This window comes from Acomys russatus, chromosome 16, assembly GCF_903995435.1.
Source record: "Acomys russatus chromosome 16, mAcoRus1.1, whole genome shotgun sequence".
NCBI classification, from domain to species: domain Eukaryota; kingdom Metazoa; phylum Chordata; class Mammalia; order Rodentia; family Muridae; genus Acomys; species Acomys russatus.
The window spans coordinates 25920744-25944778 of record NC_067152.1 but is presented as its reverse complement, the minus strand read 5'-3'; the positions used below and the strand labels follow the sequence as shown (position 1 = coordinate 25944778).

Sequence of the window (24035 nt, the reverse complement as noted above, 5' to 3'; positions counted from 1 at the left end):
CAAATCAAGGCCGGCTGAGGTGAAGAATGTTGTAGAAGGCATCTCAAAGGAATTTACCATCCAGATGAAGATGCCGGGGGGAGGGGGGGGGGACAAACAGATATGCATATGGGAGTCCCTAACAAATGGTTTTTAATGAAGCCCTTTGGTCTACACGGTGTCAAGTCATTTGCCATCTAAAGGCTGTGGCTGATTCTGTGAAACAAATGACTTGTCTATTTGAGTCCCATTTTGTCTTATTTTAAAGTTTGTATGTCACTTATGTGGAAATGAATGGAGACCAGGTTAGCTTTCTTTCCATGGTACATATGATCAAGGAGAGCCATGGAATTTTATTTTTACTCTTTCCAATGATTTTTATACTTTGGCTCATCTTTAAGAATAGAGAAGTTGTGGAAAAATAAAATGGAACACTACCTTTGAAAGGTCACTAGACCTGGGGGGAAAAAACACTTACTATAAATTTATTTCTAACTTCTTCCTCAGGGGAGCATGACTTACAATATCAATAAATGAAGGAAATGTTTGAAATGTACATTGTCAGATGAGATAGATAGATAGATAGATAGATAGATAGATAGATAGATAGATAGTAGATAATTTAAAATTAAAAAGAACAGAGGAAGATTGTAAATCCTAAGGTTACACCTGAGTCCTCACTTGATCAAATTACTTGTAACTCCTCCTAGACAGACCAGGTTGTTGTAAACATAAAATGTGATGATCTTATGACAAAAATGACAGCTCCATGAGTCAAAACTCCAGTTGAATTAATTGAATTAATAAAGGCAGGAATTCTTAATAGACGTGAAAATACCAAACTGATTAGGTAACCCTAATGGAAAGGGTGTCATAACAAGACCAGGATGGACTGGAAGCCTTCTGGCTGGACTCACACCCACTGGGGAGGATATAAAAGAGTCCAGACTGAGAGGAGACATTTGAACCTCAGACCCCATCACCATGGCTTGCTGTGTCGCCCGCTGCTGCAGCGTCCCCACCGGCCCTGCCACCACCATCTGCTCCTCAGACAAGTCCTGCCGCTGTGGGGTCTGCCTGCCCAGCACCTGCCCACATACCATTTGGCAACTGGAGCCACCTGCTGTGACAACTGCCCCCCACCCTGCCACATCCCTCAGCCCTGTGTGCCCACCTGCTTCCTGCTCAACTCCTGCCACCCAACCCCAGACCTGCTGACTGTCAACCTCACCACCTATGTGCAGCCTGGCTGTGAGGAGCCCTGTATCCCAAGGTGCTGCTGACCTGTGGCTCCCTCGCTTGCTCAGTGGCTGATCCCGAAGACCCCAGGAGCTGCTTAAACACTCTCTGCTTGTTTCATTGCTTGCCACAATGTTATCGTAAACAGGTGGCCTAGGCCGTGAAAACCCAACCTTTGATTTTAATGGCAAGAAATCAAGAAATTTGCTTATGCAAATTGGATGGCTAGTCTTTTGATTCATTGGAACAGGTGAATGTCTTCCATAATGAAAATTCTATTGAAATCTTTCAGATTTCAATTTATAGAGTTTTTGGTCATGTTGCTTCTGGGATCTCATTTTCTATATTGAGTATTTTCAGAGGCAAAATAATTTCCTGATGGTTTTCTAATAAAACTGTATTTTCCTGGACATATGTGTTCTTTATTTATGTTAGTGTTTGGAATACTTGCCTCTTAAAATTGATGATCATTTTTTTTTAACTGTAGAGAGTTCTGAAAGAAGGCACCACTGCAGCTAGCTTGCTGGCTACCTTCTTGGCTTGTCTGTCTTTAATGTCCATCTTCTCTCGTTTTCTTCAAACTCATCGAATCCTCAAAACAACAATACATAATAATATGAACAGTGTTTACATTATACGTTTAAGATATGAGTTGTTTACATTATTAAACAATTCTCAAAATTACAAAGTTAGCTACTGAGGCAGCCGGAACTTAACCCCTGGTATATCTGACTCAAAAGCCCAATTCTTTCCCACATCAAAAAACGTCCAATACAAGCAGATGAAGAAATTTAATCAGCAGCTATGACACAGATTCAAGACATGCCTGAGAAATGTAAAAAATGTAAGATCCCTCAACAAAATCATCACATCCAAATTTGACAGAAAGGGGGTAAATTGGCTCTAATCAAAACTGACAAATATTCAGATATAAGACCCAGGTTGCTTTGAATTCGCTTTCACTTACAGAGCTTGGAGTGGTCAGCTCGAGCATCAGGGCGCTGACACACACTTTGTTTGCCACCTGTTACCACAGAGGTTCTAGTCCAGCAGCCAATCGAATACCAGCTGCTTTTAGGTGGCAGACTGAGAGCCAGAGCTAAAATTTCCACCAAAACTGGTCACAGTTGTGCCTCTAACTCCAATGATTAGGAAGTTGAGACAGGTGGCTAGAGAGATCAAAGCCAGGCTGGGCAACACAGGGAGATTCTGCCTCAAAAAAGAAAAAGAAAAGAAAAAGAAAAAGAAAAAGAAAGAAAGAAAGAAAGAAAGAAAGAAAGAAAGAAAGAAAGAAAGAAAATTGTCTAATTTAACATATTAGCTGATTTTATGAACTTAACCTGACAGGGAATATCCTTTTCTGGGCTTATGAAGAATGTTTATTATATATAAGTATATATAAATAAATTTATACTATGTACATATGTATAAAATATATATATGTATATATAATATATGTGTGTATATACTGACAAACGATACATATAGAAAAACACAAATCAAGTTCTTAAAAGGTCCTAAGTCAAAGCCAAAAGAATGTTTGTGTGGGAAAAAAAAAAGACAGGCAGGTCAAGAAAGCGAAGAAGAACGTACCTAAATAGATCTGCTCTAAAATACCTTCTGAGGCCCATTAAGCGTCATTAAAGAGGAATTTCCCAGAGCACCCCACAGGCTTCTTGATGCCAAACTTTGAAAGTCTGCCACTTAATCAAGAATCACATGCTTTCCCTGAATCCTTTATTTTTATGAGTAAAACTCATTGCCTATCTCTGAGACATGGAGCTTCCATTCTATGGAAATGGTGGCCCATCGCTCCTGGACACTACACTTAGTCTTTAGCAAGTGTGTCACCATGATCTAAGGACTATTGCGTCACCTTTCTAGACCTCACTATCTTTATTCATAAGCGAAGCTGAGCAATTTCCAGGTCTCTTGGGCCACTAAGGAAAAAATCGGTTCATAAAGCACTGCATTGTCTTGTCAACAAAAAGGATGGTCATCACGTATCTGCTATTTAATAAGTGTTCCGGTCTATTAATATAACTCTAAATCGCATCTATGACTAGTGAAGCATAAGGCCCTACATACACAATAACGAGTCTTTTCATTGAAGATCCAGAGCAATAGTGCACTCTGAACACGAGATTGGCACCCTTTAGCCACGAAAGTCTGATGACCTGCACTCCACTTTTTTTTTTTCTCCAGAACATGCCAAAAGTAACATCCTTCCCTTTTTAAATTTGCCCTTGGAACCTAATCTTTCCTTCCCTATTATGATTTCTAATATCAGCAATTTACAATATGTGTGCGATAAGCCTTTCCAACTGACCGTAAATTCCATGAGGATGGAGATAAAGTTTACTTTTGTTCGTAGAGCACCAGGCATTATTCCTCAATAAATGACTAACTACGTCATTAATTCTTTTTAAGGAATGAGATAGAGCAGAAGAGATAACTTAGTTGGTAAATCATTTGCCTTACCAATGAAAGGACTTGAGTCTAATTGCCAGAATTCACATATACAAAAAGAAAAAAAAAAGTGGGTGTTGCTGCACATTCTTGTAATCCCAGTGTTGAAGAGGTGGAGACAGGAGGGTCCCTGGGGCACACTAGCCAGCCAAGTGCCCTACTCGAGCAGTTCCATGCCAGTGAGAGACCCTGCCTGCAAAAGAAAAAGTGGAGGCTCGAAGAAATGGCTCAGAAGTTAAGAGTGCTTGCTGTTCTTACAGAGAAGCTGGGTTCGGTTCCCAGCGCCCACGTGGCCAGCTGTGCTTCAGGTTCCAGAGCTCTGTGCCCTCTCCTAGACTCTGTGGGCTCCAGACATGCACATGGCATACATGCATACATATGGGCAAAATGCTCATGCACATAAAAATAAAAATAATAAATATTTTTAAGAAAAGAAAGGGTAAGTGGTGTGTAAGGAGCAATGGCGGGGTTTGTCCTTCAAAGCCTCCACATACACATGCACACATGAACCTCAATACAAGCAAACACACACACACGCACACACACAGGGGTGAAATATTTATTTCCCCTAGGCAATACAGTGTGAAATTTGGCGGCTACTATTCATTCAGTGATAAACCTCAGGAAGGTTCCAGAGTATCAGAAACAGTCAAATCCTCTCTTTCAAAGAAAATAGCAAGGAACTCTTTTGAGCTTTTGAACTTAGCATATATGTCGGCCATTTTCTCTACTCTCAGATACTAACACATACTTTTACTTTGTTTGCTTATTTAATTGGCATGAACTTTCAAGCTCCGTGCCTGCTGTCTCATGTAAGGTTCCCCTCTCACTTGCTTCCCTCCTCCCCCTCCTCCTTCTCGCGACTGCTTCTTTAATTTCGCCTTAATCCGCAGCTTTACTTCGATACTCATTAATACTCATCTTTGCATGTCATGGACTCTAAACGTTTTATCCACCCTGAGGCTCACTGTGCTCCTTTAAGTAAGAGAAGGGACTCCTCTGCTCTTTGTGTGCCAAGACTCCAAAGAGTGGACTGCCCATAATAAGAGGGAAAGGGACCAGTATTCCTGGGACCAAGAAAGAGCTCCTCTGGCTCCGGATGTGGTCCTCTTGGTGCCCTAAACCCGTTTCCTAAACATGCAGACACACCTACCGCAAACCACTGATGGACAGGTCACCTTACGGTAGGCAGTGAGGACAGTATGAGACCCATGGCTTAAAGGGTGCATGAGCCTGAGCTGAGCCGGAATGTTCTAAGCTACAAGTCTAAGCCCGCCCAGGAACACACCTAGTTTGCTCTTAAACACGCAAGTATATCTGAAGTCTAAATGGTGCACTGGAAGGAGACTCGGGGTCTTTCTGCCCACAGAGGGACAAAACATTAAAATCAATCTGGTTCAGGCCCATAAGTTCGCTTTCTATAGCGGTAGTTTTACTTGGATCCTAGCATTGTGGTCTTAAGTTGTTCTTTCGTTTAGCATTCCATTTTCATTCTACATAAAAATTAAGAATCCGAATGTTCTAATTGATTATTAATTAACTTCACTGAATTAACAGCTCAGCACTTAACAGCCGAGGAAACGGAGCCACAGCAATGGGAACGGAGCTAATTCTAGATGCCTAGAACATGTAAGGAGCCTGTGTCAGCCTAACTTGTTATGGGAGAAATACAACAAGGAAATGTCGTCTTTCACCTTGCAAATTGGAAAGGACTTTGAAAATATTTGCAGGACGTACAGGAAAGCAGGAATTCTCAATCAAACACAACTGAAAAGGTGCGGGCGGGCCGTCGTGTAATGAATGGCAAAGGCTTTGAAAGCATGAGACATTAACATCTGTCCCTATAACGCTATCTGGTGATTATCTCTACTTCAGAACAATCAGAAACAAGCATTCACAGAGAGAGTCTGTACCGCCACAGTTATCAAAGAAAAAGGTTGAGATTAATATTTTAAAACACAAATGATTAATATGCAATCGGTTTCTCTCTCTCTCTCTCTCTCTCTCTCTCTCTCTCTCTCTCTCTCTCTCTCTCTCTCTCTCTGTGTGTGTGTGTGTGTGTGTGTGTGTGTGTGTGTGTGTCTGTGTGTGTGATGGTTTTTGTTTTGTTTGTTTTTGGAGGGTTTTTTGGTTTTGTTTTTCAAGACAAAGTTTCTCTGTGTAGCCTTGGCTGTCCTAAACTTGTTTTGTAGACCAGGCTGTCCTTGAATTCACAGAGATCTGTCTGCCTCTGCCTCCCTGAGTGCTGGGATTACAGGAGTGTGCCACCACGTCCCACTTAAAATGAAATCTTAAAATAACCCAGAAGTCCAATTACATGATAAATACTAGGAAACATAGAAAATGCCATTATTAAATATGCTTAGGAATGCAAGATAATTAAAATATATATGCTTATACAAATAGATACATTATAGAAATTATATAAAATTATTTCAGAAATGTAAAAATGGATGATTGTGTATAGTCAAAACTAATTCTATTATAAGTACATATATATGTGTGTGTTGTGTGTGTAATATTAATACATATTAATATGTAATGTCTCCAAATGATATCTTTATGCTTTTCTACATTTTCAGATTTTAACAAATGTGTAACACTTTATGTCAAAATAGTATTTGTAAAGTTTGTCCATATTTCTCATCAAACTCTTTTCCTACTCTAATGTAATTCCAAGCTTCAAATAACTCAAAGCTTATAGGCAGTAATAAAATTAAGTTTATCCCTTCAAACAATAAATAGTTCTGCATCAAGATGATACAGAAAGGGGCAAAGAGAATAAAAACTGAGGCGCAGGAGAGAGAGCAGCATTCTGCAGATTACTGTCATGCCCCTGCGGTCCCCACATAGCCTGGTGGTGCATTGTAATAGCAGAAGCCTTTTGTGGTACATCATAAAGCTTGTGTCCTAGTGACAAATAGCAAGAGTAATCAGTTAAGATTTAGCAATGAATTCAAATAAAAGGTAATTAGCAGAATAGGGACTCTTTACTGGCATCTAAATGGCAGGCCAATTAAAAGGTAATGGGAACTCGAACATAAACAAGAACCAGGAAAGAAGCCCATTGGTAGAGCCAACGCCCACTGGGGAGGGTATATAAGAACCTCGCAGCAAGAGGAGGCATTTGAACCTCAGACACTTCATCTTCGCAAGGGACCAAAGCCAACCAGACCCCATCACTATGGCTTGCTGTGTCGCCCGCTGCTGCAGCGTCCCCACCGGCCCTGCCACCACCATCTGCTCCTCAGACAAGTCCTGCCGCTGTGGGGTCTGCCTGCCCAGCACCTGCCCACATACCATTTGGCAACTGGAGCCCACCTGCTGTGACAACTGCCCCCCACCCTGCCACATCCCTCAGCCCTGTGTGCCCACCTGCTTCCTGCTCAACTCCTGCCACCCAACCCCAGACCTGCTGACTGTCAACCTCACCACCTATGTGCAGCCTGGCTGTGAGGAGCCCTGCATCCCAAGGTGCTGCTGACCTGTGGCTCCCTTGCTTGGTGCCTGCCTTTGGAAGATACATCCCAGAAGCTCTGGCACTTACCTGGCAGAACCTGCAGTTACTTTACTCTGATTTAGAAGAAGGAGTTGAATGACATTGTAGGGACAACAGCCTCCCCTGCCTACCTCAACAAAAAGAAACCAGAGTCTTTGGTAACTCAGCAGCTTTTATCTGTAACCACATGCAGTTTGGACGGTTGATGCTTCAAGCCTTCTGAAGATGTTGATTCCTTCATCATAATGTGCGCCTTCCTTTGGGTGTTTTGGGCTTCTGTTTTCAGTCTTGGGTGGTATCTCTCTGCAAATCAAGGAACTTCTTCGTGATCTTCCTAATAAATTCCGTGTCTATGGCATAGCACAAACGTCTATAATTGCTTTTTTGTTTGTTTGTTTCTATAGCTTCATTAAATGTGTTTCTTAACTCCTGAGGTCATCATTTTAAGAAAAACCAAGAGCATAGGTAAAACTGAAAATAATGGCAGTAAAGCAAGACTTAGTGGTTTTGTTCTGGGGGGAAACTATGTGGTCTGGTGTCATAGTTAAGGTTTCTAGTGCTGTGATAAAACACCATGACCAAAAGCAACTTCAGGAAGAAAGGGTTAATTTTACTTACATTCCCTTATCACAGTCTGTCTTCAAAGGAATCAGGGCAGGAATCTGAGGCAGAAGCCATGGGGAAACACTGTTTATTGGCTTGTTCCTCATGGTTTGCTCATCTGGTTTTCCCATGCAATTCAGGACCCACCTCCCCAGGTGCCCCTGACCCATTGCTGGTCTCTCCCACACCAATCATTAATCAAAACCGTACCCTACAGACTTGTCACATGCCAGGTTTATGGAGGCATTTTCTCAATTAAGATGGCCTCTTCTCAGATGCCTCTAGCTTGTGTGTCAAGTTGACAAAAGACAAAAACAACAACAAGAAGAAGAAAAAAACCACCAACCAGGACACCTGGTATACAGAGTTGAATGAGAAATGCTTCCCACTGGCTTATGTATTTGAACCCTGGACCCCAGTTGGTGTCACTGATTGAGAGGTTATAACCCTTTTAGGAGGTAGAGAAAGTTCATCACTGTACAAAGGGCTGCCTTTGAGGGTTTATACCTTGGCTCCACACCCTGGTCTCTCTGTGTGTCTTCGTGTCTCTCCTCTCCTCTTTTCTCTTCTTTTTCTTCTTCTCTCTCTGTCTCTGTCTCTGTCTCTCTCTGTCTCTCTCTCTCTCCCCTTTTCTTCTCTGTCTGTCTCCACTCTGTGTGTGTTTCTCTCTCTGTCTCTATCTCTTTCTCTTTCTGTCTCTTTGTCTCTCTGTCTCTGTATCGGTCTCTCTGTGTCTGTCTCTTTCTCTGTCTCTCTCCTTCTCCTTCTTTCTCCTTCTGCTCCTCCTCCTCCTCCTCCTCCTTCTTCTTCCTGACTGCCAGGCCTGACTCATACTCCGGCTGCCTCTCCTTCTCCACCATTATGCACCATATCCCTCTGGAATCATAAGCCAAAATAAACCCTTTCTCCCAGGTTGTTTTTTGACCATGTATTCTACCATCACAACAAGAAAGTAGCTAGAACCCAGCATACAAGAGTTCAGTAGCCAGACGGACCTGAAGGTAAATTTCCCTGAATTGTCTGCTCAGAGCTACTTTTAGGCCATGGTTATTGCTGTGCTATTCACGGTACCCAGGAAATAGAACCCTCCTAAATGCCCATCAGTAGACGAACAGTTAAGGAAAAATATACAAAGAGTTGTTCCATGTAATTAGTCACTAGGAAAATGTAAATCAAACCTCAACCTTTGCACAGGGTAGAATGTTTGAAGCCGTAGCATCTGACGTGACTAACTGGAGAAAAGTCAGATTAACCAGACCGCTCATTCATTATTGATGACAGCATGAGTGATATGACCTCATTATGGATTGGATATTAAATGTCCTCCAAAATTCATGTGCTGAAGGCTTGGTCCCCATTTCAATGGAAAGTGGGGAGGCAGTAAAACTTTAGGAAGAATGGCCGACTAGCAGGAAGTAGGGTTTCTGGTAGTGTACTACTGAAAACTTATTGAGACTCTGGCTCCTCCTTTTATTATCTGCTTCCTGACAACCACAGGGGGAGAAGCTTTTTCCTTTTCTCCTTCCTTCCCTTTCTGCCATGATGTTCTTTGTACTGGGTTCAAAGTGACAGGACCAAGTGACCACAGACCAAAACTTTTGAAGTCATGAGGCAAAACAAATTTCTTTTAAGTTGTTTATCATAAACATTTGCTATAGTTGTAGAAAACTCATATAATTCCTGCAAGGAGAAAAGTCCATAAGTTTCTTGTTTAAGACTTAGTTTATTTATTTTTTTTAATATTTTTATTTTTAATTATATGTATTACATTTGTATTGGGGGGGTGTGGGGGGGTGTGTGTGTGCGCGTGCGTGTGCGTGCGTGTGTACACATGAGTGTAGGTACTTGCAGATGCCAGAAGAGGGTGTTAGACCTTTCAGAACAAGAAGAACAGGTGGTTGTGAGCTACCTGGCATGGGTGCTGGGAACCAGACTCAGGTCCTCTGCAGGAGCTGTAAGGGCTCTTAACTGCTGATAGTCTCTGACAGTTTCTTATAAAAAAGAAATATAGAAACATATACTTACCAAGACCTCAATATTTTTTCGCTTAATACTGAGAAGAGGAAGAGGAAAAAAATACAGCTATAAAAACATTTGTAAGTGAATGCTATAGAAGTTGTATTTATAACATTCATCCACAGAAGAGACAAAAACATACCAAGGTGACAAAACGCTGAGGTAACATCAGATAATTAAACGATATAATACTAACTGAAGGAAGCTGGACATAAAATTATGCATACTATGTGACTTTATTCATAAAACTCATGAATATTGAACAGTAAGCCATGGTAGTTGGAATCACTATAATATTTACCTTTGGAGCCAAGAGAAAAAGGATACGATGTATCCTTTCAGTGTGATCTTGACCAAGGTGATCCCAAAACTACACCTAGTCATATATAACACTTTCTAAATAAATTAATGTGAAGAAAGAAAGTGAACATGTTAATAACTGTTCGATCCTTGGGGCCCAAGATGTCTCATTTAGCAGTATTAACTTTCATAAAGTAAGATACATTTCCATGTTTGCTGTTTGACAACCACAGTATGAAACACAGGTGTTGAGAGAATATACTTTGTGTCTGTATGGAAACTTCACCCATCAATAATATATGTGATGGCCTATAGCTTAGGCAGGAAATAGGAAGTGGGACACCCAGCAAGCAGAAAGGATTCTGGGATAGATCCAGGCACACAAGATTCACAGGGATGATGTGAAGAGGACTGACACGTGGTACCTAAGCAGAGGTAACCAGCCACGTGGCAGAACTTAGACTAGAATAAATGGGTTATTTTAGTTTATGAGCTAGTCGGAGAAGGGCCTAACTACACGACCTAAGTATTTGTAAATATATTTTGAGTCTCATGAGACATTACCCAAGTAGCTTAGAGCTGGGAGGAAAAAAACCACATCAACACAAATTTTATGGTAAAGGCGAGTAAGGCCCAAAGGGATTCTATACCTAGAAAAAAGAAACGCAGCTAATGAATAAGAAGGCTGCACTTAAATATACATATAATTCGGCTATGTGGAAATACGACCACTAGGGCAGCAATCTTCATCCTCCACCAATTTTCCTTGTCTTCAATATTAGCATTTGTAAAGGATTGTGTATTAAAACATAAGTCCCTGTAAGAGTAAATAGATTGATCTTTAGCACACTTTAATCAGTGGGTTGTTATACACTAAGGACCACAGACAAAACATAGTATGTCTTAAAAGAGACTTCACCCAAAAAAAAAAAAAAAGACTAATAGACTTACAAAAGAAAATCACATACGAATTTGTGTGAGTGGTTTTTTTTTTCCTTTGAGAATTTTTGACAAGGCCTCTTGATCAAACTCATGCCCTCCTCCCTCCCCCAACTCCACTCAGGTCCACTCCCGCCAGGCATCACCACCCGGCTTTATAGTATTCCATTTAAATTACTTGGGCCTGTGACAGACAGCCAGTGAGGAATGGAGTTTCTCTTCAAAACTATTTTGTATTTTAATCATCAGTTTACTCCTAGGCTGTTTTCTTATTTTAAGTATTTGCCTTCCCGGGTGCACTTTTGAACCCTCAGACCCAAATCCTTCACAGAATAGCATCCGTACACCATGAATCCCCTCTAGAACATAGCACAAGCACTCAGATAACTTGTGACTAAATCCTAGGACGTTGTCTTACATACTCACACGTTCTTCAGAGTTTTATCATTTTATTTCCATTGGCAGCTACCTAGGAAGCAATGCTCAAAAGGGAAGAAATAATTGTGCTTTGGACCATGAAAATTTTCCGCTTTATCAGATTAATGGATTTTTGTTTTCTTTATGAAGAGTCTTAGAAGGGCTGGGAAAATGGCTGATCAAGAGTTTGCTGCACAAATAGGAGGCTTTGAATTTGAGTTCAAAGTCCCAGCACAAAAGCTAGACATGGTAGCACATCTGTAATACCAGTGTTTTGGGCGGGGGAGGACAAAAAGATCCCTAGAGCTCACTGGCCAACCAGACTACACAAACAGGTAAACTCCAGGTTCTGTGAAAGGCTTCATCTCAAAAGTTAAGGTGGCACATGCCTCTTATCATACCCTCCAGGAGATAAATTCACTTGGATCAATATGAGTCAGAGGCCAGCCTGGTCTACATAGTCTACCAGGTCAGCCAGAGAGATACAATGAGACCCTGTCTCAATAATAATAAAAATAATGATGATGATGATGATGATGTAAAGAGCAATTAAGACACCCAAAATTAATCTCTGGCTTCCACATAGACACATATGTGCACATGCATGCATTTGTGCAGGCGTGCATGCATACACACACACAGGTTTGGGAATATACCATATGAAGGTGTGTCTCTGCATATTCAACTGTTAATTCTGTACCAGCAGAGAGATGTGGTCGATCACCAGTCTCATATTTTGTAACTATTTGTTCCTTCCTCACCTGCCTTGGGCAATCTAGAATTGTATCTGGTTGGCTTTAGTAAAGATCTGACGGCCAATGGCTGGGCAGGAAGTGGAAGGCAGGTCTTCCTGGAGGAGAGATGGACTCTGGGAGAAGATTCAGAGGAGGGAGATTCTCCAGTGGGACAAGGAAGTGGACAGACATGAACAGGAGCAGAGAGGTAACGGTGGTCACGTGGTGGGATGCAGTGCAAAAAGTAGCCGAGACACCTAAGCTTTAAAATATTAATAAGCCTCTGTGTCATTCTTTCTACCACTGGTGGGTTGGAGATAGTCCCGCTCTACACAGGTGGGTGGGCTATTATTGATGCTGGAAGCAATTTTCTCTGTGTAACTTTTGAAAATGAAACAAAACCCAAAATTAAAGTCATTAAAGTCAAACAACCTGAAATTACACTTTATAACAGAGGTGAAATGCTGGAACACATGCAAAGAAGTTCTGGTACAAATCCTCATCCGCCTGGTTCTGCACCTGAGATGTTGACTCAATGGAACTTCTGGTTGTAACAGGCATCACAGAATCATGTTGTCTAAGGTCCAATATTTTTAATTTTCATGAAATTGAAACATTCCTAAATAAGCAAGAGGAAGCAGACTCCCTGTAATAGAAATCATAAGTTTTGTGGCTTCCTTGGCTCTACTCCTAAGTATAATCAGTGAGGGTTCCCCAGGGACTGAAAGGGTACAGCCAAATCCTCAGTGTGGAGAGATCTCTGCTCTCCTTAGAAACACAGGTGAGGACTGGGGTTGCAGGTTGGCGTGGGTCATTTGTGTAGCATGAACAATATCTTATGAGAGATCTCCAACACCAAAGGCCAGGAAAGAAGGGAGGGAGGGATGAAGGATGGAAGGAGGAAGGAAGACTGCTTTTAAAAATAATATATAGCATCTAAAATGGAAAAGAAGGCAAAGCTTAAGTGTGTGACATCCACTCGGAGCGGAGCCAGTCTCATAAGCTAAGCAGGCTTGGGCATGGTTAGCGCTTGGCTAGAGACCACAAATTTTAGATCATCAAAGCTCACAATTCAGACCTTGATCACCAGTTTATCTTTTTGACTCATGGGGCACACCTTATTGTCACCGCTCTCTAAAATGGATGCAAACACCTTTACACCCAGTATAAACCTTTTCCTTTACCGTGTAAGTACATGCTTCAAGCTCTCTAAAAAAAACACTCCAAGATTGCCAACCACAGTGACCGTTTCCATGGTGGCTGGTAGCACAAACAGGTACACGCGATGTAATGAGCTGTGATGTCCATTTCTAAAGGAAGTGAGAGCATCCAATTCTCAAGATCAAAACCTCTGTATCACCTTCTGGATCTCTAGTGGATCTCTACCTATAATTGCTGATGGTTCAGATTTTCTCTTTGGCCCCTTATTCTTGCCAAAGGATAATGCTTCCTATGGTCATTGCTAAAATAAGGATTTAAAAAAAAAATAATAACACATATGGAAACGGCGTTAGTCCTGACTTAGTAACCTGAAGTTATCCTCCGTTTACGAGGCATAAAACTTCCTCGGTAAATAAGCAACACTAATGAGATGTTTGTAGAAAGACTGGCACCCACGGTGCTAGAGAAAACATCAGTGTGTCCTGTAAATACCCATTTGGGGAGCGATATAAAAGTCTCGGGAGGGAAGGAGACGGATGGAGACCAGGGGAGACCTTGGCGATACTGCATCCAATCTGCCCAATTCTTCTTAGAAGATGGCTTCCGACGGCTCCCCTGGGTGCTGCTCTTCTGAGTCCTCTGCAGGGGCGTCGGGCTGTGTGACTGCCTCATCCTGTTCCACTGACACAACTTGCCTCCCCACCACTTGTACCATACCCAGATATCCAACCCCGGCCTTCCTCTGCAGGGCCCACCACTCAGCCGGTTGCCTCGCGCTGCCGTGTTACTTCAGCGGCGCTGGCGGTTGTAGCAGCCCATGCCTGATGGGGAGCTGTGCGTGGTGTGAGGAAGGGACGTTCAACAGCAATGAGAAGGAGACGATGCAGTTTCTGAATGACAGACTGGCCAGCTACCTGGAGAGGGTGAGGAGCCTGGAGGAGAACAACGCAGAGCTGGAATGCAAGATCCGAGAGCAGTGCGAGCCCAATGCCCCGCTGGTGTGTCCAGACTACCAGCGTTACTTTGACACCATTGAAGAACTCCAACAAAAGGTTGTGTGTCTCATTGGCCCTAATCGTCTCCATTTTCCATTTCATTTCTGATTTCCCTCATAGTTGTACTGGAGCAGGTTGCTTTATGGATGTAAAACAAAGGAAAGCGGGATTCCCCGAACGAGGTGATGGATGACAGGTCAAATGACCTGTCTCAGTCTTAGCTAACTATTGAGTGACTATAGAAACGTCATCTCTGTAGGTTGGTGGGGGAAGTGACGAGTGTACATGTGGGGAGGGGATGCACGCATGTGCGTGAGGAGGCCTGAGGTCAATGGCAAGTTTCTTCTAACCCCCCCCCCTGGCCGGGGAGCTCCAGGGAGCCTACTGTCTCCACCTTCCCAGTAAGGGGGTTAACAGGCACTGACTGCTATACTTAGCTTTTCTATGTGAGATCTGTGGGATTGAACCCAGGTCCTCCTACTTGGCATTTCAAACACTTAACCAACAAAGCCATCTCTTCTTTTTAACTGATGAATTTCTACAGCCACAGACAGAAATGCAATTCTAATAAGCACTGCCAATGGCGGAAACTTTAACCAAGCCAGTGGTGACTATAAAATGCCTTAGGTCACTTATAAAGGGAACTTTGAGCTGCAGAGGTGGCTCAGTGGTGGTTTGCAGCATTGTATGGCTCGTGAGCGCCTGAGTTCAGTTCCCTATACCCAAGTACAGCATCTCACAGCCACCTCTAATTTATCTCCTAAGGAACTGACACCCTCTTCTCAACTCCTAAGCCACTGCACAAGTCTAAACTCTCTCTCATGTACACATACTCCACACACACACACACACACACACACAGGCACACATTCACGCATACACACATACACAAACTCACTCATTCATATACTCACACACGCACACACACTCACACATACACATACACACAGTCACACACACATACTCACATGCATACACAGATATTCACATACACACACTCGCTCACATACACACACACATATACACATAGAGTCACACACATACTCACATGTATACACATACTTACACACACACACACATACACATAACTAGAAAAAAAAGACAAAAATCTTTCTCCTTAGGAAAGAGCCACTTTTTACTTCTATTCTTTCTTTGTAAATTGGCTCTGCATGGTTTTGTTTTTGTTTTGGTTTGGTTTTTTGGGTGACGTGGTATGGTTAATAGGAAACACAGGCTGAAAGCGATGTTATGCTAATTTGCAAAGACTTCCATCGGCGAATGAATGGCATGGCTGTTTAGATGCGTGGGTTTGTTCCAAAGAGCTGTTGGTTACGTGGTGACTTACCTCTTAGATACTGTGCACGAAGGCAGAGAATTCTAGACTTGCCGTACAGGTGGACAACTGCAAACTGGCTGCCGATGATTTTAGGTCAAAGTAAGTCCAATTATATTTATTTATTTATTTTTAAACCGCTCTGCGTTTGATGTATATAATTTACATGGAAAGTCTTAAATTTAATTTGAAAAGAATTAATGGCTTCCAGCGAGAGAAAATATTCTCTGCGTAGTATCATTTAACTGAGACCGCTTGAGACTTGGGCTCCCCATTATTTGGAATGCAAGGGAAATTGTGGCCTGTGGCTCCCTTGCACCACGCCCCCAGCACTTTTAGCCAAGCAAGCCACTCCCCTCTTCGTTTCTTGTGCTGACAGGTATGAGAGTGAACTGTCCCTTCGCCAGCTGGTGGAGAATGACATCAGTGGCCTCCGTGGGATCCTGGGTGAACTGAACCTGTGCAAATCAGATCTGGAGGCCCACGTGGAGTCCCTGAAAGATGACCTCCTTTGCCTTAAGCAAAGCCATGAAGAGGTGAGTGAAGGGGCTGCCGTGCCAAGGACTATAGGAACAGTTCTACTGAGAGATTTCATGTGACTAAACTGAGCAGAGCAGACATTGCCTAAGCTGGAACAAAACCGGAGGCATGCCTACTGGGCCACCTGATCACCCCAGGGTCTCTCAAGGTAGATGAGACATACAATGTGTGTGTGATTATGTAACATAACCCTTAGTGGTGTGGGGGTGTTGGGTGAGGCCATTCTCTCTCCCCTGCCATTGCAAGGGCGGAGAAGGAACTCCATTCATGGCTTTCTCCATAGCTCTGTTGTACACCAAGAAACTTGGTCTAGTAAACAAGCTGTGTATCCATTTCAAAAAAGGGGGAGGGATAAATAGTCGTGCAATATTTGGGTTGTGTCTTTAGATACTGTATATCTATAATCTTGCTTCTGTCATAAGCTATTAAGAATGAAAATCAGGTGGCTGGAGAGATGGCTCAGTGGTTAAGAGCATTGACTTCTCTTCCAAAGGACCCAGGTTCAATTCCCAGCACCCACATGGCAGCTCACAACTGTCTGTAACGTCAAGATCTGACACCCTCATATAGACATACATGCAGGCACAACACCAATGCACATAAAATAAAAAATAAATAAAATTTAAAAAAAGAATGAAAAACAGAGTGATGTAACAAAATAAAGCAAAATTTACTCTTTGGCTATTTTTATGGTAACAATAGCTAGCAATACCTTAGCGTGAGTCAGGAATTTTATAAATGTAGTGTGTGTGTGTGTGTGTGTGTGTGTGTGTGTGTGTGTGTGTCACAATAATCTTCTGGGAAAATGGTACAGTATTACACCCATTTTGGCAGATAAAGAAACCAAGACATTTGGATTTAATAAAAAGAGGGGATGGGAAAATGGCTCAGCAGTTAAGCGTGCCCACTGTGCTTCCAGAGGACCCAAGTTCAGTTTCCAGCACCCACTTCAGGGAGCTCCTAACTGCCCATAACTCAAGCTCCACGTGGCATATAGACACACCTATATGTAAATTTTTGGAAAACCTTTTTTAGCCAGAAGTAATAAAAGAAAAAACTCAACCAAGAGAATCCGAATCAAAACCCCAGACATTCACCCAATGTGCCAAAAATCAAAATATGGTGCTATTTTTTTATCACATTAACATTTTACACACACACACACACACACACACACACACACACACACACACACACACACACCACTGTGACAGTCTTTACTCCATTTCCACTTTCAGGAGGTCAACCTGCTTCGTGAGCAGCTTGGAGACCGGCTCAGCGTGGAGCTGGACACTGCCCCCACTGTGGACCTCAACAAGGTCCTGGATGAGATGCGGTGTCAGTATGAGAGGGTGCTGGCCAACAACCGCAGAGAGGCGGAGGAGTGGTTCGCTGCCCAGGTCAGTGACAGAGGCAGTGGGGCGGGGGGGGGGGGGGCAGGCTTCCTGGAGGCTGCCTTGCCAGAGCTCTCTAACAGGGGGGAGGGGCCTATGTTTCAGACAGAAGAGCTGAACCAGCAGCAGATGTCCAGCGCAGAGCAGCTGCAGGGCTGCCAGACTGAAATGCTGGAGTTGAAGCGCACAGCCAACACTCTGGAAATCGAGCTCCAGGCGCAGCAAACCCTGGTACGTGGGACGAACCGTGTCAGCCTTTGTCAGCAACGTGCCCAGAGATGCTGTGATCTTTGACAGAAGTCCAGGGAGATGCTCCACAGTTCACGCAGCAGGTCTGGGTACCCAACTAGCCAGGGTGACATCTCCCTGCCTTTCTACACATACGTCACTAGTACATATTGGAAGGAGAGTGACAAAGCAACAGGCTTGGTGACCTCACCGGGCTGCCTCCCTGGTCCTGCTAGACCTGAGCATGTCCCCAGTACCACCCACTAGGGACAAGAAGAGTCTCAGAACACAGTGGGACAGAGACACGCCTAGCCACAGATTTTAATTCCTCTTTATCCGCAGAACAATTTTCCAGTTTCACCCTCATGTCCAAAACAAGTTAAAAATCAACTTTCAAGTGTGTTCACACTACAGCGAGATCTGCACGTCACCACACCCCTCCCCACCCAAACATCAAGAACACCGCGCAGTGACAGTCACATATACTAGGTCCCAGCAGGCAGTATATGTTGGGTGGAGTCCAAAGAATACACCTAGATGAACCTCACCCAAGCATTCATCTAGGAGAGGCATGGTGGAATTCATGTCCAACACCCTCCCCAGCTTCCCTGAGCAGGCTAGAGCTCAAGGAAGTGAGCGCCAGAATCACCTACAGTACTCAGTGGAAATGGAATCCCGTTGGTTGACCCCGCCAGCTCCCTCCTTCCACTCCCACCCCCATCTTCTGTCACTGTGCCAATGCTGCACTGCCCCTCCCTGCCAGGTACTGGGCTGAGTTTCTTCCAAAATGCTGTCAACCCTCCTCTAGCTATACAGATAAGTGACAGAGGTGATAGGCACTGTTCCAAGCGCTCGCTCCCCACGTCAGCTCTCTCACCCTAGCAGCCTCCCCCTAGTTACTTTGCATTCTCCACTGGCTAGAGAGTAAAGCAGGCTCAGAAAAGCTAAGAAACTCGCCTGAGGTCTCAGAGCTGGTCCAAAGCAAGGATCTGTCATAAAAGGCTCTTTCTGAGGAGGTCTTCCTCTTGCAGACAGAGTCTCTGGAATGTACTGTGGCAGAAACGGAGGCCCAGTACAGCACACAGCTGACCCAAATGCAGTGCCTCATCGACAGTGTGGAGCAGCAGCTGGCTGAGATCCGCTGTGACCTGGAGCGACAGAACCAGGAGTACCAGGTGCTGTTGGACACCAAGGCCCGGCTGGAGTGTGAGATCAACACATACCGGGGCCTGCTGGAGAGCGAGGACAGCAGGCAAGTTACCCAGCTACATGCTCCCCAGAGTCCCAGAGGAGAATACTGTTTTCTCAAGGCCTGACGGAGGCCAATCCCCACTAAGATGTTTAAGGAGGGTCTTCCTTTTGGAAATGTGAAGAAAAGGCCAGACTGGGTGGCTCAGTGGGTGTTTTACTTACTTCTCTGTTTTTGTGACCATGACCAAAGACAATTTAAGAAAGAGAGTTTATTTTGGCATATAGTTGCGGGTGGGTCAGAGTCCATCATGACTGGGCAGCCTGGCAGCAAGCATCAGGCCTGATAGCAGGAGCAGGAAGTTTAGAGATGACCGCTTCAGCCACAAACAGGAAGCAGGGAGGGTGGACCGGAAGTGTAGCACTTCACAAACTCTCAAAGCCCACCCCTCATGACGTACTTCCTCAAGCCAGGCTGCACCACCGCAAAGCCCACCCCTCATGACATACTTCCTCCAGCCAGGCTGCACCACCAATCCCAGACAGTTCTGCCAACTGGAAACCAAATGTTCAAAATCTGAACCCACAAGGGACATTTCTCATCCAAACTACCACAGTGTGTAAAGATATTTACTGCCGAGGCTGATGACCTGTGGTCAGTCCCTGGAACCGACATGGTGGAAGAGAACTGACTGGCTCCATAGGCTGTCCACACACACACACACACACACTAAATAAGTGTAAAAAAAAACTTTGAGTGAAAAATAGCTGAGGCTAAATGTCCTAAAATACCTTCAAGATGTAAAACAACGATTTTCACAAGAGAGACACTGGGGCCCTGCATGACAGAACATTTGACAAACTACAGAGAAGAAGGTATGTGGCAGGCATTGCTGCTGTGCGCTGAAGCAAGCACGGAGGTGGAAGCAATGGCTGTTCTGGGTCCACATATGGAACAGGCTAGAGTCACATGCAAAACTTCTACTGAGAATAATTTGAAAGGCGATGTCTAACATTCTCGAGATGGCATGCTGCCAGAGTTCTCCTGCAAAACTTGGTTTGAATTTGTTTTCCCCCCAGACTCCCCGGCAACCCATGCTCTACGGCGCCCGTACCAAACAGCACGTGTGAGCCGTGTGCAGCCTATGTCATTTGCACGGTTGAGAACTGTTGTGCATAAAGATTAAGTGTCTAGCATGGTGGATGGAAATCAGAACTGTTGGTGCTCAAGAAAGAAGTCCAGGCCTAAACCAGGCACCCCAATGCAGAAACAGGGATCCACCAAGCTTTCGGGTCCTGAAAGTCTGCACTAAGCACCTTGAATCTGTTGGTCATCCCTACTGTTTTAAGCTGGCTTTTGGTATTCTGGAAGCCCATAAAGTATTCTTGCAAATCTCCAAACAAAACTTGCTTCATTTCTTTGGGATGGCAAAGATAGTTAGTTTAGTGGCTAATTGCCCTTGGTTATAATGGCCACTTAACAGAAGAGAAATTGTATAAACCCATGACTGCAGTTTGAATTTGCATAAATCCAGGCTGCAAGTGTCTTCACTCTTCAAATAGATTAAACAATCCACGAGAAATGTTGCATATCTAGAAAGACGTCTGCATGTCTCTTTCTCAGAAATAAATAACATTTATTTTATTTTTAATTATAAATAAGGTTCTCCTATTTTAACTTTTGCATATTAAAGAAAAACATACAATTCTGCCCCATTAATGGTCAATATTTAAGAGGGATTTCAAGTCTTCATTCTTAAAATTGGTCTTCCAGTTATATCACTATCCATATACTAACAATTATTCTTAACAATTTTTACAGTTGTATAATTTTTTTTTTACGTATGTTACCTAAGCATTTTAATCCTAATTTAAAAGGAAACAGTGTCTGCGCTCATCATTTTAGGGGTTGGGTTACTTAATATAGAATAAGGTACACCTAGGTTAGAAAAATAATTATTCTGATACATTTAAAAAGAAAAGGAGAGACAGATGCCATCATTCACATCTGTAATTTTAGCTCTCAGAAGAAAAAAAGCAAGGTGACTTCAAGTTCAAGAACAGGTTTGCATATTAAGAACCTGAATCAGGTGTCCATAGTGACGTTGGAGGCTATAGGGCAAAGTGTCCATACTGACCTTGGAGGCTTTAGGGCAAAGTGTCCACAGTGATCTTCCAGACTATATGCGTCATATCCATCCTCCCAAACTCCACACAGACCCTTCCCACCTGGGTGTTCTCTACTTGGTTTTAACCCGCTTAGTTCAGTTTGTGCTGTGTACATATTCTCGGGGCGGGGCCATCTGCTGGAGCAGGGTCGACCTACCAAGGACCACACCCTTAAAGAATACTGATTCTCCCTCTTGAAGAGGCCACTAACTGCTCACAGCTCCTCAGCCAGGGGGCTGGGGGCCTGTGAGTCCCTCCTCACTCCATAACGAAATGTTGACTGTCTTGAGCTTATGTGGCATGCACCACTAATTTGGGGTCACGAGCACAGTGGTCCTGTCATCTTCAGAAGGCACAACTTGCTCCTGGACCTCTGTCTCTTGCAGTCTTTCTTCCCTCCTCTTTCACAATAGTCCTTGAGTCTTGGGGGCAAGGGCATATTGTAGACATCTCATGTGTGGCTGAACAACCCTCTGACATATTTTCTCTGCACTTTGACTAGCTGTGAGTTTCTGTGTCACCACTGTACACTGCACAAAGAAACCCCTCTGATGAGGTCTGACAACAGCACTTGTCAGTGGGCTACAGGTGCGAATTTAGAGGGTGGCTTGATGCCATATCCATTTAGCAAAATGATAGCAGAATATATATGCAAATGAACCAACAGGGGTGGAGCTTGGTCAGTCCTAACATGATTTCTTCTGTGACCTGTGAGCCGAGTGCCTAGTGTCTTCAGCAGAGAATCTTATCCTCCACTTCACGGGGAACCCTGGGATTCTACACGAAACAAATATAATACGCTGAGAAGTGGAGGAAGAAGCCAAACCATCTGGAAGACTCAAAGAATAATATTGCGGTCAGGACCCTGGGATTTCCTTTTCACCCCTTATATCCCACAGCAGGAGCTGAAGGGATCAATATCCCTGTAACATCAACAAGTACAATCCAGAAGATGATGTCCCAGGGAGAACTTGACCTCTGTGGATAGAGAACCAGAAAGAGGTTTCTACACTTTCTAAGTGTAGACAGACAGAAAACCTTTAGACACTAGGCACTCAACTCAAGCAAAACCCACAGGGGGAAAAAATGTTATTTTGTCTGTCAACACACACATCAAAACAGGCCTTCCCATCTTTTCCAGGCCTTAACAGCCACCAAATTCCCCCCACTGGGGTCAAGTCAGAGAAAGCGGAAGAGCTAACCCAGGGAAGACTATGGGGCGAGCCTGGACTTAATACCTCATTCTAGCTGTGAAAAAAAATCCTCCTCAGGGTAGTGTCTGAGCAGGCCTGGAGATAACAATAACAAAGGCATTCAGGAAGCAGTAGGGATGACACTATCCCACCAGGCCTGGTAGCACCCAGGGGAGAAGCCAAATCTCAGCCTTCCCACACTAAGGAAGAGACCTCTCTTCGGGTGTTAAAATAGGAAGTGGACAAGCTGACCCCGACTCCTCTTTGGCATCATGAGGTGGCATCTCCCTTCCCTTCCCAAATGTGAGGAAACCCTATTTGAACCAGATTGAAATGACAGCCAGAGTCTCAGAAGACAGTGTCCCAATGTGCAGGTGTCTATCCGAATCCACTCGTTCTTTCAGAAGCCAGGAAAACATCTATGCAAACAACAGATCACAAGGTGCCCCCAGGAGGGGTGCTAGAATAACCTGGGGAGGGACTCAAAAGAAGTTGCCATAGAAACGCTCCCATGGCCGCATTCTGATTGGCTCCTTCAACAAATGGGCTGTCTCAGCAAAGAAGATATCAGGAAGAGCCAGGGGGAAGTTCTCAGAACTGAAAAATCCCGCAAACCCAACATGTGACTCTCAGTGGATTGACTCAGTCACAGAACTTGGTGTGCCCAAAAGAAAGAAAGAGCAGAAAGTCTGATCACTGAACAGGAAGCTGTCCCTCAGCCTGGACAACATGTAACCATTCCTTATGTTTATGTGCTTATTTATTCACTCACAAGATGGCCCCTTTGGAGGCTGTGCGTTCAGCACAGCTGATGGAGTGCTTGCATGCTCAGAGCTCTGGGTTTGATGACAGCACTGGGCGTGGTTGGTGCAAGCCTATAATCCTGGCACTCCGGAGGTGGACAAAGAAGGATTGGGTAGTTCATATCAGCCATAACTACATAGCAAGAATGAGGTCAGCCTGCGATATGCCCAGTCCTATCTCAAAAACAAGCAAACGAACACAGTAAAACAATTATTTTTGTTAATTTACATCAAGTGTACAAAATAGTGGCCTCATTGTGACATTTTCTCACATACATACAATGTGCCTTGATCACATTCAACACCTTTACTCACCCTTCCAGATCTCTCCTTGGAGATCCTTTCTTCCTCCCTTGGTAGCTCTTCTACTTTCATGTCTATTTATTTCTAGGTTCCATATACATATGATAGAAACATGAGTGTCCCACCCAAATCTGGCTTATTTGGCATAACAGAATGATTTTTACTCTGTCCACTTTCCTACAAATGACAGCATTTAGAAGATTACAGAGAACTAAAATGGCCCGATGTTTTGTTACTAATTTCATGACTTTGCATGTAGCCTTATTAAATAAGATCTAAGTACGGGGAAAGCAAGACTCTCAGGCCCTTGGCCTACCTCACTTATAACTTCCTGTGCATATGTAATCCTTTCAAAATCTAAAACTTTCAGAAAAACTCAACAAATAACTAGAGAGATAGTTCTCCCATTTTTTTCTACTTCTTTTTTGAACACTCATAAAAATTATAATAATAGTAGTTAATGTAGGTTTAAGGAAAAAAATCAAATTTCAGACCTAAGTCTTTATATGAAATGTGTTTACACAACCCATCTC

The 24035-nt window shown here is 43.5% G+C and overlaps 2 protein-coding genes and 1 pseudogene across 2 annotated transcripts; all 3 read left to right on the top strand.

Annotated features, from left to right (window-relative positions):
• The first annotated feature begins 950 nt into the window (after positions 1 to 950).
• On the top strand, positions 951 to 1316 carry LOC127199855 (keratin-associated protein 3-2-like; annotated as a pseudogene).
• Positions 1317 to 6800: 5484 nt separating this feature from the next.
• LOC127199854 (keratin-associated protein 3-2) lies at positions 6801 to 7277 on the top strand. Its single transcript, XM_051157841.1, has one exon. It carries the CDS (start codon positions 6872 to 6874, stop codon positions 7169 to 7171), a length of 300 nt encoding a protein of 99 aa, XP_051013798.1. The 5' UTR covers positions 6801 to 6871; the 3' UTR covers positions 7172 to 7277.
• A 6660-nt stretch (positions 7278 to 13937) lies between these two features.
• Krt40 (keratin 40) lies at positions 13938 to 20325 on the top strand. The gene is made up of 7 exons (XM_051157839.1): positions 13938 to 14408; positions 15704 to 15786; positions 16064 to 16220; positions 17463 to 17624; positions 17724 to 17849; positions 18878 to 19098; positions 20115 to 20325. The coding sequence occupies exons 1-7, from the start codon at positions 13953 to 13955 to the stop codon at positions 20212 to 20214; spliced, it is 1305 nt and encodes a 434-aa protein (XP_051013796.1). The 5' UTR covers positions 13938 to 13952; the 3' UTR covers positions 20215 to 20325.
• Positions 20326 to 24035: the final 3710 nt, after the last annotated feature.